General features: G+C 46.6%; 1 protein-coding gene across 1 annotated transcript in view; it reads right to left on the bottom strand.

Annotated features, from left to right (window-relative positions):
- ACSBG2 (acyl-CoA synthetase bubblegum family member 2) overlaps nucleotides 1-13424 on the bottom strand; it is a 32360-nt gene that overhangs the window by 10273 nt on the left and 8663 nt on the right. The window contains exons 5-7 of the mRNA XM_029217800.1: nucleotides 13193-13279; nucleotides 8447-8596; nucleotides 3583-3759 (exon numbers count right to left, since the gene is read on the bottom strand). Coding sequence (XP_029073633.1) covers nucleotides 3583-3759; nucleotides 8447-8596; nucleotides 13193-13279 — 414 coding nt within the window. The remainder of the gene's footprint in view (nucleotides 1-3582; nucleotides 3760-8446; nucleotides 8597-13192; nucleotides 13280-13424) is intronic.

Raw genomic sequence — 13424 nt, 5'->3', positions numbered from 1 at the left:
GACAAGCTGATCTTAAGATTTATATGGAAATGCAGAGGATCTGGAATAACCAAAGCAATTTTGAAAAAGAAGAACAAAGTCAGAGGGTTTGTTACCTGATTTTGAAACTTATTACAGAGTAGGGTGATCAACTGTCCTGATTTGCCCAGAACCGGAGGCGTTCCTGGAATGTAGGATTTTCACTTATGAAATCGGGAAAGTCCCAGGTAAACAGGGACAAGGTGGTCATACTACCATAAAGCCAGAAAAATAAAGTCAGTGTAGTTTTGGTGTAAGGATAGACATAAAGTTCAGTGGATCAAAACTGAAAACCTGGAGATGAATCTTCACATTTATGATCAATTGACGTTCAATAAAAGTGCCAAGGCAATTTAATGCAGGAAAGGATATCTGTATACAAACAAACACACGAGGGCTTAGCTAACTTAGAACCTTCTTGCCAAATGCAAAAATTACCTCAAAATGGATCACAGACCTAAAAGTAAGAGCTAAATCTAAAAGCCTTCCAGAAGGACACATAGAAGAAAATCTCTGTGACCTTGGAGTAGGCAGTGATTTCTTACAAATGACACCAGAAGCATGGAAGAAAAAAAATCAATAAATTGGAGAGTCAACACTCATTAGAGGTAAACACGTTTTCCTTTTCAAAAGACACTAGTAAGAAAATGAGAAGACAAGCCACGGAACTGGGAGAAAGTATTTGCAAATCATATATTGGATAAAGGATTTGTATAAAGAACCCTTAACATTCAACAATAAGAAGATACACAACCAGATTTTTTAATGGTTAAAAATTTGATCAGACATTTTCCCAGAGAAGATATACACACGGCCAGTAAGTCGGGAAACGTTGCTCACCGCCATTAATCATTCGAGAAATGCAAATTAATATGGGAGATACCACTTCGCATCTACTAGGATGGCAATAATAATAAAAACAAAAATAAGTGTTGGTGAGGATGTGGAGAAATTGGACCTCTCGTACACTTCTGGTTGGGAATGTAAAATGACACAGCCACTTTGAAAACATTCTGTCAGTTACTTATGATGTAAAGCCAGGGTCCAGTGGTTAAGACTCTGCGCTTCCGCTGCAGGGGGCGCGGGTTCGATCCCTGGCGGGGGAACTAAGATCCCACGTGCTGTGCGGTGCAGACAAAAAAAAAAAAAAAAAAGTTAAGACAGCTGTGTTTCCTGGTTGACAATTTAAAAATTTTTGACAGTATTCGGGGTTGATAAGGATATTGGAGACTGGGAACTTCTCAGGAGCTGTAGGCGAGTGTGTATACATTATGTTTTCAGCCGGAAAATAAAGTATTCATTTACGGAGTGTCTAATGTGTCTCAGACACTGAGCATGGGGAATGTGAGAGTGACCCAAAGGGGTCAAGGAGATATTTAAGCAGGGAACTAAATGACATGGAGGAGCCAGCCATGTGAAGGACAGGAGAATGAACCCCCTGGAAGGAATTACAAAGGCCCTAAGACTTAGCCTAGGGGAGATTATCCTGGATTTTCCAGGTGGGTCCAGTGTCATCACTGGATGACATAAGGGGTCCTTATAAGAGGGAGGCAGGAGGATCAGAGAGGTGTGACAGTGGGAACAGAGGTAGGGGTGTGTGTGTGTGTGTGTGTGTGAGAGAGAGAGAGAGAGAGAGAGAGAGAGAGATATTTGAAGATGCTATGTGCTCCTGGCTTTGAAAATGGAGGAAGAGGCCACAAGCCAAGGAACATAGGCAGCCTCTAGAAGCTAAAAAAGGCAAGGAAACCAGTTCTCCCCAAGAGCTTCCAGAAAGAACACAGTCCTTCTCATGTCTTGGTTTTATCCCATTGAGACCCATTTTAGACTTCTGACCTCCAGAACTGTGGCATAATAAATTTATGTTGTTTTAAGCCACTAAGTTTTGTGGTCATTTGTTCCAGCAATCATAGTAAGCAAATACAGAGGATGTAGCTGAGGAAAGTGCAGAGTTCTTTTCTGGCTCTGTTAAGCCTCTGCAAGGTCAGGACATACAAGAATTCTTTCACTTACTTAACATGAAAAACCTCCCAAAGATGAACTCCGGCTAAATGAAGAGGTAACCCCCAAAAAAGAACACAAGGACCTTAGAAGACAGAGGATTCGGCGCAGGAGTGGGAGGAAGGGATATCCCTGCATGACAGCTTGTAGAAGCTACTGTTGATGTCCTCTTCAGACCTCTGATTGTCCACAGCTTCCCTCTTTTTCAGAGAACTGCCCTTATTCAGAAATGCCTGGGAAGTTATGCATCCACATGAGTGCATAAACCTATAGCCAATGACTCTGAGATGGGGGTACAAAAGCCCAGACCCCTTGCCTCAAAGCAGTACCACTGTGGTGCCATTCATGCTTCAGAGATTCCCACGGGATTGGTTTGCATAAGGGCAATTCCACTCACATGCCAGCTGAACTTCCATCCTCTCTTCTCCCCTTGCCGTATCTTGCTCCCCTCACTCCCTTACAGTTTTCACCTGAGAGATCCTACTCAACTAATTACAAAAATCTCCATCCCATCTCAGGTTCTGCTTCTAGGGGGCCCAATCTAGGACAACTTAAAACAACAACCAGTCCTACTCAGGGCAGAAGGATGGAGGAGAAAATAATGCAGTAGGTATTAGAACATTTGGAAAATCCTGATAAGCATGTGACAGTTGAGATGGAGCAACTGGACAGGTATACGGAAAACTTCCACCAAATTGGAAAAGAAAGGCAACTATTAACTCTGGGGAAAACAAAAGGTTGTACCAGACAGGAAATGTAATCATGTAGTAAACTACATGGCTCCGTTAACTAAGAAATCTTTTCATTGAGAGGGTGGGAAAAGGGGAAGCAAGTGAAGGTGGGGGTGTAAGAGGATTAAATCCTTGCCTACTGCAATAGAAAAGTAATAGATAATATTTAAAAGTGCATGAATCATGAAAATTATTACATATTTTTTAAAAACTGGAGGTGAATGCCAGAAGAAATCTCTTGAAAATTCTGGAGAGTTTGCCTCTGGAGGGTGGTTAGGACACTGCTGTTTTTCAAAAGAGGTCCAACATCCCTTATCTCAAACCCTTGGGGCCAGATGTGTTCTGGAATTTAGAATTCTCTGGCCTTCAGAAAGGTAATATGGTGCTTATTTGTTATATGAATCCCACGGCGGTGTCTTGGCAAGCCAGCTGAAATCCTTCACGTTAATATTTCTGCAGATACACATATTCCCAATAAGTGGGATAAAAATGAAGACTCCAGATAGCTTCACATCAGTTTAAGTCAGATTTTACTGCCAAAAACGTTTGGTTTGGGGAGCATTTTGGAGTTGGGAATACTGACTTAAAAAAAACTACACACGTACACACACGTTCTGCTTTCAATACCATTCACATCTTAGTCTTAGGTTGTTCAGTGTACAGTCTGCACAACCATGGATACCATGACTTGGATAAAGATAAAAACTAAAAGAAGGTGGCTGACTGTTTCCAATGCTGCTAACTGGGAGCATTAGATGAGGATGGAGAAGGAACCCCCCAGATCTGGGACTTGAAGGAACCATCCACACCTCCGGGCTGCCCTTAGCCTTCATACCTTGAGTGCATCTGGTTGAGCAAAGTAGGTGAAAGCCCCGACCTTCATGGGTATCCAGACATCCATCATCTGAGCTGCGATGTGGCTGAGAGGAAGGTAGCTGACCACCACCTCCTGCTTCTCAGGAGCATAAGCCAGATTGAAGTCCCTCGCCACCGACCCTGCCGTCCACGTGATCTAGAACACAAATCGAGCTTACAATCCAATACCATTCAGCGCGCCTCATCCTTGCCCGAGGGCCATTTAAATACAGTTATTTAGCAAACACAAAGCACCTGCTTAGGTACCGCTCTTGTACTTTACAAACACTGAGTCCCTTTGTCCTCATCCGCACGCACTGGGGTTGATAACTGCGATTCTCGCATCTTACAGACGGGGAACAGAATCACAGAGAGGTTCACTGACTTGCCTGAGGATGGAAGGAGCAGTAAAATTCGATGGGAAGCTTTGGGGGATTACCAGACGCCCTAGGATCCAGCAACAGACTCTAGAGTCAGAATGTCTATCGGGGATAGTCAGAAATCTGAAGGATTCAGAAAGTGTCCCAGAATCAAATCCTGACTCCACCATTTACTAGCTGTGTGACCCTGGGCTATTTGCTTAAAAATCCTTTGCAGCCTGTATTTGCTCATCTGTAAAAGGGGCACAGAGCTTCCTCGTGCCCAACATAAAACTATAAAACCAACAGTGTCCAACAAACGAAAAGGCCACCCATAATCCCGTGGCATTAATACCCCAACAATTAGTATGTTAATGTTTTTCTTTCTCCGGTGCATACATTGATGGAAAGTTTTAGCATACCTATGATTTTGCAATCTATATTTTTTACTGGTGCCATAAGTCTCTGGCAAACAGTCGTCTCGTTAATGCAGCCACACGGGCCTCTGCACTGTTCCTCCAACACATCAGGCAAGGTCCCGCCTCAGGGCCTTTGCACGGGCTGTTCCCGCCGCCTGGGATGGGCATCCTCTAGCTGTCTCCACAACTGACTCCTCAAGATGTTATATTCTGGTTAAATGTCGCTTCCTTACGGAAGCAGTCTCACATCACCCGAACTGAAGTTTCCAGCATCTTTCTAATCCGCTACGTACCACTTGCCACAATCTGAGTGGTTTCATTTGTTCATTCCCTGGCTGTCTTCCCGAGCGCCACCGTTGGGTCTGTTTTGCTCAAAGCGGTTTTCCCGGCACATAGTAGGTGCCCAGTAAATTTTTGTTGAATGAATGAATGAATGAGGAAAGAAAAGTTACATTTAAGTGTAATGAAATATGCAAAGCACTCGCCCTGTAGTAAGTCCTCAAGATTTGTCCCTCTTCTTTCTCTGGGCCTCAGGATGGAGGGATTTTCCGTCTGTACCCATAAGCCCTGTCACCCACAGTGACCCAAGGAACCCAGTGCCCATTGGTTGAGAAAAGGGGCTAGGTGTGTGTAGAGCGTGATTTACAGTGGTTTAGACACTCCTGGGTTCAGATCCTGGCTCAGACCTTTCTGTGCTCTCTGACCTTATGCAAGTCATTTCCCCTCTCTGAGCCTCAGTTTCCCAATCTCTGAAAGGGGTTAATGACACATCTTACCTTGTGGCGTTTCTGTTAGGGGTTAGTGTGTTTATCTCAGCATGGCATAGTACCCTATAAACGGGAGAAGCTTTGAGCTGTTGACGTATGTTGAGAACATGGGACTAGCTTTGACTTCCTGCTGTAAAGGTGATGATGATTTAAAAAATAATAGCCGACAGGGATTATTTTTTAATCCCAATGTGCCAGGCTTTGCTCTGAGCATTTTATGTCTGTGTGGTAGGTTAAAGACAACTGCAAATTCTCTGCCACCCCTGCCATTCAGAGCTGAAGTCTGTTTTCCTTTCCCTTCACAGGGCTGGTCTAGTGACTGGTTTTGACCCACAGAGTGGAGCACCATGTAAACTTCTGACATTGAGTCCTAATAGACTGCAGCTTCTGCCTTTGTATCAGGGCATGCTTGCCCTCGGAGGAGCCAGCGCCACGTTGAGAAGTTCGACAGCCTCGATGCCCCCATGCTTTGAGGAAGTGCAAGCCCCGTGAAACACGTGAGTGAAGCCCTGCTTGGACCTGCCAGCCCAGCCTGGGCACCAGCTGAATACAGCTGAGTGACCCCAGCTGACACTCTGTAGGGCAGAAAAGACACTTTGCCAAGCCCTTCCCAAATTCCAGACCCAGAAATAACACACTCTTGGTGTTTTAAGTTGCTAAGTTCTAGAATGGTTTGTTACACGGCAGTAGCTGACACAGTATAGGAAATAATTTAACCTTCATAGCAACTCTGAGAGGTAGCAACCATTCTTGTCTCCATTTTACAGATGGGCAAACCGAAGCCCAGAGAAGTTAAGGAAATCTTCTCAGGTCACATAGTTAGCAAGTGGGGGAGCCAGGATGCAGATCCAGGCAGACTTGCTCCAGGGGCTCGGCTTTTGTCTGCCCTCTGTGAGGACATGATCTCACTAGACATGAAGCCACTGGGAGCGTGGACGCTGGCCAGGGTTGGGTGGGGGCCTCATCAGACTCCATTCATTCAGTCCACAAAGTGGATTGAATCCTCCTGTACACCAAGCACTGGAGACACAGCAGTGAACCAGACAGATAGCCCCTGCCCTCAAGGAGCTGTTGTTCATGATAAACACGTGACTGTATAATATGGCAGTGCAAGAAAAAACAGTAGCCAAATGGGGCTTGGGGGCTAATGGGATGGTTTATTTTTCTTTGCTATTTTAAACGTGGAAGTCAGGGAGGGCTTCACAGAGGCGGTAACGTTTGAGCAGGGACCCGGAGGCGGTGAAGGAGCAAGTCATGTGGGTCTCTGGGAAATAGTATTCCTTGTAGAGGGAACAGCCAGTACAAAGGCCGGTGTGTGCTGCCAGCTATTAAGCTGGGCGGGTGGGGAAAGCCCTTATAAAGTAGAAACGCTTCATTTGAAAACTAGCAGTCTTGGGGCTTCCCTGGTGGCGCAGTGGTTGAGAGTCCGCCTGCCGATGCAGGGGACACGGGTTCGTGCCCCGGTCTGGGAGGATCCCACATGCCGCGGAGCGGCTGGGCCCGTGAGCCATGGCCGCTGAGCCTGCGCGTCCAGAGCCTGTGCTCCGCAGTGGGAGAGGCTGCAACAGCGAGAGGCCCGAGTACCGCAAAAAACAAAAAACAAAAAAACAAAACTAGCAGTCTTTCTGACTCACAGAGCGGAGCGTGTTGGGTGCATGTCCTGCCAGACACTTTCCTGCTTTTAAAACTTAAACACATGTACGTCACTCGCCGCCATTTTTCAGTTTTTAACAAAATCGCGTTGTGCTCTGTGTACTGTTCTTCAACCAGCTTTAACATATTTGTAACGATTGCATCTTTGGACATTTTTACACCTTAGCCCCATAGACCTACAGTGTAGTTGAAAATGTGGATTGTGGCGCCTGCCTGCCTGGGTTTCAGCTCCTGGCCCTGCCATGCTGCTTGCTGTGTGACCTGGGCTCAGCAGCTTAATCTCTCTGGGTTTCAGTTTTCTCATCTGTAGAAACAGCGTCCACCTGATAGAACGGATAGAATCGTAGAATCGCTGTGAGGATTTACAAAGTGTAAAATTCTCGGGACGGCCTCTGGCCCCATAGTAAGTGTGCAACAGAAATGAACCATCACTGTCTTTCTTGTTGTTTAAAAAAACACCGGGGCTTCCCTGGTGGTGCAGTGGTTAAGAATCCGCCTGCCAATGCAGGGGACACGGGTTTGAGCCCTGGTCCGGGAAGATCCCACATGCCACAGAGCAACTAAGGCAGTGTGCCACAACTACTGAGCCTGCGCTCTAGAGCCCGAGAGCCACAGCTACTGAGCCCGCATGCCACAACTACTGAAGCCTGCGTGCCTAGAGCCCTTGCTACGCAACAAGAGAAGCCACCACAGTGAGAAGCCCACGCACCACAATGAAGAGTAGCCCCCGCTCGATGCAGCTGAAGAAAGCCTGCATGCAGCAACAAAGACCCAACACAGTCAAAAATAAATAAATAAATTTATGGAAAAAAAAACCCCAACAACTTTATCGAGCTGTAATTGACATATAGGGAACCGCATTTGAAGTGTACAATTTGGCACATACGGACTATGTCTGCACCCGTGAAGCCAGCCATCACCACCATCGAGATGGTGGACATTTCCATCGCCTTTGTAATGCCTCTCTCTTGCCCTCCCCAGGCAGCGACCGATCTGCTTTTGGTCCCTGTAGATAAGTTTGCGTTTTCTAGGGATTGAACCCGGGCCCTCAGCAGTGGAAGCACAGAGTCCTAACCACTGGCCTGCCAGGGATGTCCCCCATAAACAGGATCTTTTAGCACGTATTCACCTTCTTCTTTCCTAACAGTGACCTAAATAACCATCAGATTTGGACTCCACCCAGACATGAGTAAGTTTTCCCCAAGCACACGGCCTTCCTCAAGTAACTAAAACAGCTTCTGCTTTACCTCTGAAACACAATGTGTATACTGCCCTTTCATGTATTTATTTTATCAAACACGGTTCTGAGCTCAAACAGCCCATGAGGCAGGGACTGTTCCATTGCACCCATTTTACAGATGAGGAAACTGAGGCTTGGAGGTGTCAGATGCCCTGCCCAAGATCACAGAGCCAGGTCTGCCCCAGAGTCCCTGATCTCAACCCCCGCACTATGCTGCCCCCAGCCTTGGAAGCATTTGCATAACTCTCTATGACCCACAGATCAAGGATCCCCCCATGTGCTGGGCCCCTAAACACCACTGTGCCCCTGTGGGTCAAGAACAAAACTAGCCTGAAGACCACTGCCCCGGAGTGACGGGACCCTGGATGCTGCAAATTTCGTCCCTGTCAGCAGAGACAGCACTTACGTTGTCATGGCTAAGCATCACCCCCTTGGGATAGCCTATGGTCCCAGAAGTGTAGATGATCACAGCACACTGATTGGCCTTCTGGCTCTTTATGATCTGCTCCAGCTGGGACTCGGGGATGCCGTTGCCAAGCTCCATGAAATCATCCCACTGCGGAAAGAAAAGACAAGCGAAGACCTAAATAGACATTTCTCCAAAGAAGACACAAAAGATGGCCAAGAGGCACATGAAAAGATGCTCAACTTCACTAATCATTGGAGAAATGCAAATCAAAACTACAATGAGGTATCACCTCACACCAGTCAGAATGGCCATCATCAAAAAAGTCTACAAACAATAAATGCTGGAGAGGGTGTGGAGAAAAGGGAACCTTCTTGCACTGTTGGTGGGAATGTAAATTGATACAGCCACTATGCAGAACAGTATGGAGGTTCCTTAAAAAACTAAAAATAGAACTACCATATGACCCAGCAATCCCAATACTAGGCATATACCCTGAGAAAACCATAATTCAAAAAGACACACGCACCCCAATGTTCATAGCAGCACTATTTACAATAGCCAGGACGTGGAAGCAACCTAAATGTCCACGAACAGAGGAATAGATAAAGGAGTTGTGGCACATATATACAATGGAATATTACTCAGCCGTAAAAAGGAACGAAATTGGGTCATTTGTAGAGTTGTGAATGGCCCTAGAGACTGTCACACAGAGTGAAATAAGTCAGAGAAAAACAAATATCGTATATTAACACATATGTGTGAAATCTTGAAAAATGGTGCAGATGATCCTATTTGCAAAGCCAAAATAGAGACAGTGTAGAGAACAAACGTACGGACGCCAAGGGGGGAAATGGGAGGGTGGGATGAACTGGAAGATTGGGATTGACATACATACACTACTATGTGTAAAATAGATAACTAATGAGAACCTGCTGTATAGCACAGGGAACTCTACTCGGTGCTCTGTGGTGACCTAAATGGGAAGGAAATCCAGAGAAGAGGGGATCTATGTATACGTAGAGCTGATACATTTCACTGTACAGCAGAAACTAACACGACATTGTAAAGCAACTATACTCCAAAAAACAAACAAACAAAAGAAATGGAGGGTGGGGACTCAGGGTGTGTGAGTGGGGTCCTCAGCACCTAGGAGTTCCCTTCCCCAGTCAGATCTTGCCCCACCAGCTTCTCCTGAAGCATGATTCCCAGCAGGAGGAAAGGCACCTCTTACAAAAGCCCTAAGACGTTTGCTTCTTCTCCTCCACTTCCCAGGCAGGCTACTCAAGCACCGGTGCCTCGGTTTCCTCATAGGTAAAATGGGAATGACATCAAGACCCAACTGCTTGGGTTGTTTTAAGCAGTAAATGGGTTAATATATGTAAAATGCTCAGAACAGCAGAGTTCAATATTATTTGTGCTGTGCCTTCCCAGATGCCACTCAGCACCTCAAACTTATTAGTTACCAGATTGATGTGGCTGAGGGCCACTGTGATTGGTTTAAGCTAGAAGGTCCCATCTGCCTGGGCCCCAGTGGTTAGACTGGGTCTGGGCATGTGACCTCAGGTGGTCCAATCACAGTGAAGGTCGGGGCTTTTGCTGGAAGTGCTGGGACATGAATGCGTCATCTGAACGTGAATAAGATGTAGCCATAGGAGCTGCTGGACCAACTCAGGACTAGGGGGAATCAAGGCTGGCATGGAGCCAAGATATGAAGAGAGCAAAATGGAGTCTCGGTCACATTATTTGAGGCCCTGGTTCCAGCCGTGCCTGAAATCCACACCCTAGGTTGTGGCTATGAGCCAATAAATGGTCTTTTACGCTTAAGCCATTTGGTGTTAGGCTTTTGTCACTTGCAACCAAAGACATCCTTACTGATAAGAGATACATCATCTCCCTATGGCAGATGAAGGAGCTGAGGCTCAGAGGTGGTAAGTTACCTGCCCAGGGTCACACAGCAGGTAGACAGAGGAACTATCATTCTAACCCAAGACTGTCTGACTCCAGAGCCTGTGCTCTTAATTAGCTTAGAATTTGGTGCCTCAGAAGGAACTGTTGGGCTGTGTGAACCAAATTTCACCTGGGACCTGCAAAAATTCTACCTCTGAGCCCCTAGTGAGGCTCTGGTTGAGGGTAATGTCCTGTCTGCAAGACAGAGGGCACTCCAGGTCCTCCAGAAATGGCCAGTATTGCCTGTAGCCTGCCAGGGCAATGCTGGCCCCATCTGCAAGGGAAGAACCTTTACCCAGACCATCTCTAACAGGGTAGGGTGATGGTGAGAGGAGCAGCACACAGAAGCCTTTTGCAGGACCCTGTCCTTTCTCTGAGAGATGCCTCAAGCCCTCCCCCGCAAAGGATGCTCCCCTAATCGCTGGTGAAGACCTCGTTCTCCCATGGCCACAAGTGATTGGATTAGGTAGACCCCAGACCCAGTCCTGTCCAATCCAGTCCTCTCTCTTGGCAATCTGGAATTGGTCCTGAGTCCAATCCCAGGCATCGTAACCTACCCAGTTAATAGTCTTATTCTGCCATCCCCCTGCCCCCGAATTTCACCTTCTGATTTCCCAGGCGCTTTCTTTTTCTCTCAGTTGTAATGAATGTCTTCCTAAACTGAATCTAAAAACGGTAGGTCCTACTCACCCTTGCAGAGAAGTAGATACTAATCTGTGTCACAGAACTCTTCCCTATAAATCATTGTCCTTAACCAGGGGTGATTTTGCCCCCGAGGGCACTTAGGCAGTGTCTGAGGATGGTTTTGATTGTTTCAACTGGGAGGGTGCTATTGGCATCTAGTAGGTGGAGGCCAGGGATGCCGCTCAACATCTTACAACGCACAGGGCGGCCCCCACGATGAAGAATTATCCACCCCAGATGTCCGACAAGGCTGAGAAACCCTGCTGTAAATACTGTTTCTAACAAATGAGCTGATGTAACTTATCCAGGCTTAAGACATTGTTTCCGTGTTGGTCATTTTTAACCTCTGAAAGGTCTGTAATTCTGATCGGCTGTCTTACTTAACTAGGCATTGTCCTGGTCTTAACATTTAAATGTTTTCTGAAAGGTGCACGAGCTGGTGAGTGTTTTGGCCGGAAAGGATCATTGACATCTTTCCTCCCGCTTGCGTGGAGGGCAAACCAAATAAAATCCATGACATTTTAGGACTTCTGATTTGGGACATGGGTTTGCTGGCCTAACAGCTGCTCATCCTGGCCCCTCACAGACCTCCTGCCCTGACTTCTGCGAGTTAACTCATTGTATCCTTAAAAACAAAACCCAGGGCTTCCCTGGTGGCGCAGTGGTTGAGAATCTGCTGGCCAATGCAGGGGACACGGGTTCGAGCCCTGGTCTGGGAGGGTCCCACATGCCGCGGAGCAACTGGGCCCGTGAGCCATGGCCGCTGAGCCTGCTCGTCCGGAGCCTGTGCTCCGCAACAAGAGAGGCCGTGACAGTGAGAGGCCCGCGCACCACGATGAAGAGTGGCCCCCGCTCGCCGCAACTGGAGAAAGCCCTCGCACAGAAACGAAGACCCAACACAGCCAAAACTCAATCAATAGATAAATAAATTTAAAAACCAAACAAACAAAAAAAAGCAAAACTCAAACCCCCCCTTTGGCTTAAGTGGGTTTCTGTTGCTTGCACCCAAGCATTTTCTGACTCTAGAAGACCCTGAGGCAGAGTGAATTTGCAAAAAAATGACTGCGACAACATTTACGGTGTCACCCACTCTTCAGGGGCCCCGCCCCTCCCTCAGTAAGAGCTGAAGTCTGGGCCCTCATGCAGCTTGGCCTTGCTGGGCAGTGTGTTACTTCCAAGAATAGGTCGTTAAAGGCAGGACAGCTTCCACCTGGATATTTCTCTCCCTCAAAACATTCTCTCTGGAGATCTGAGCCACCAATAAGTCCAGAGGTCCTGAAGTCATCATGCCGGAGACAGCATATGGAGACACCACAGAGAGACAGGGAAATGTGCTGGAGGAGCCCCAGCTGTAGGGTTGGGACCAGAGTGAGGACCAGGGGCTTCTCCTTGAGTGCAAAATTTTAGCGGATGCGGAAAAAAAAAAAAAAAGCTTGTAATCAAGATAAATAGTACTTTAATGCAATAATTTAAAAGTCATTATCAAAGCAGAGCAAATTCATTATGAATGAAACATCAAAAGTTTAAAAAAGGCTCCAGCAGTGCTGTTGGTCCGAGCCATTGCAGAAATGTGCACCCCTATATCCCTATTTGTATATATTAAAACTGGCTAATGGTTTTAATAAAAATGTTGATGACGTTGCATCTATGAAAACCAGGAAAGTAAATTTATAATAAGTTCTGGTTTGAATACAAATTAAATATTTAAACTTAATGTTGTGGGTGCCAGCACATCTAATTTTCAGTGATGCAGTATTTTTTCAGTTACCCTAATGGTCTGAAAAGCAACTAATAATAAAATGATTGGTATTGTCTTATGCCACCAATTTTTGGGGCGATTTGTTACACAGCAATAAATAACCAGAACAGACACCTTCTGGTAAATCAGAACCTTCATGCCAGAAAAAAATTATCTCAAAAGCCTCACCCCCTTCCCTTGTGAGGCCCCTTCCTCTCCCTCGCTCACCACCCACTTCCTTTGTGAGCCCCTGCCCACTTCCCTGGTTTGGCCTCACCCTCTCCCTTGCTCACTACCCACTTACTTTGGGAGTGCCCTCCTTCCCTTTCAAGGCTGTGCCCTCCCCTTTGCTCAGTGCCCCCTCTCACACTTACAGAGTACAGGTTGTTACATTTGCTCTCCTTCACTGGCAGCCTGTACTGAACGATTGCTTTTAGGGTCTCCATCTTGGTCTTTGGAATCTGAAAAAAAGTTGTGTATGGACCTCATGGTAACGGGGCCCTGGAAGAGCGCATTCTAAGCTCTCTCCCTCAGGGACCTCAGCCTCTTTCCCTCCCCCTGCCCATGCAGTAAAACTGTCTTGACTGACAGGTCGGTAACAGTAGA

Source organism: Monodon monoceros, unplaced genomic scaffold (genome assembly GCF_005190385.1).
Source record: "Monodon monoceros isolate NGI ecotype Baffin Bay Population unplaced genomic scaffold, NGI_Narwhal_1 Super_Scaffold_12, whole genome shotgun sequence".
NCBI classification, from domain to species: domain Eukaryota; kingdom Metazoa; phylum Chordata; class Mammalia; order Artiodactyla; family Monodontidae; genus Monodon; species Monodon monoceros.
Note: the sequence above shows the minus strand (reverse complement) of the source record. Positions and strands in the feature narration are given on the sequence as shown.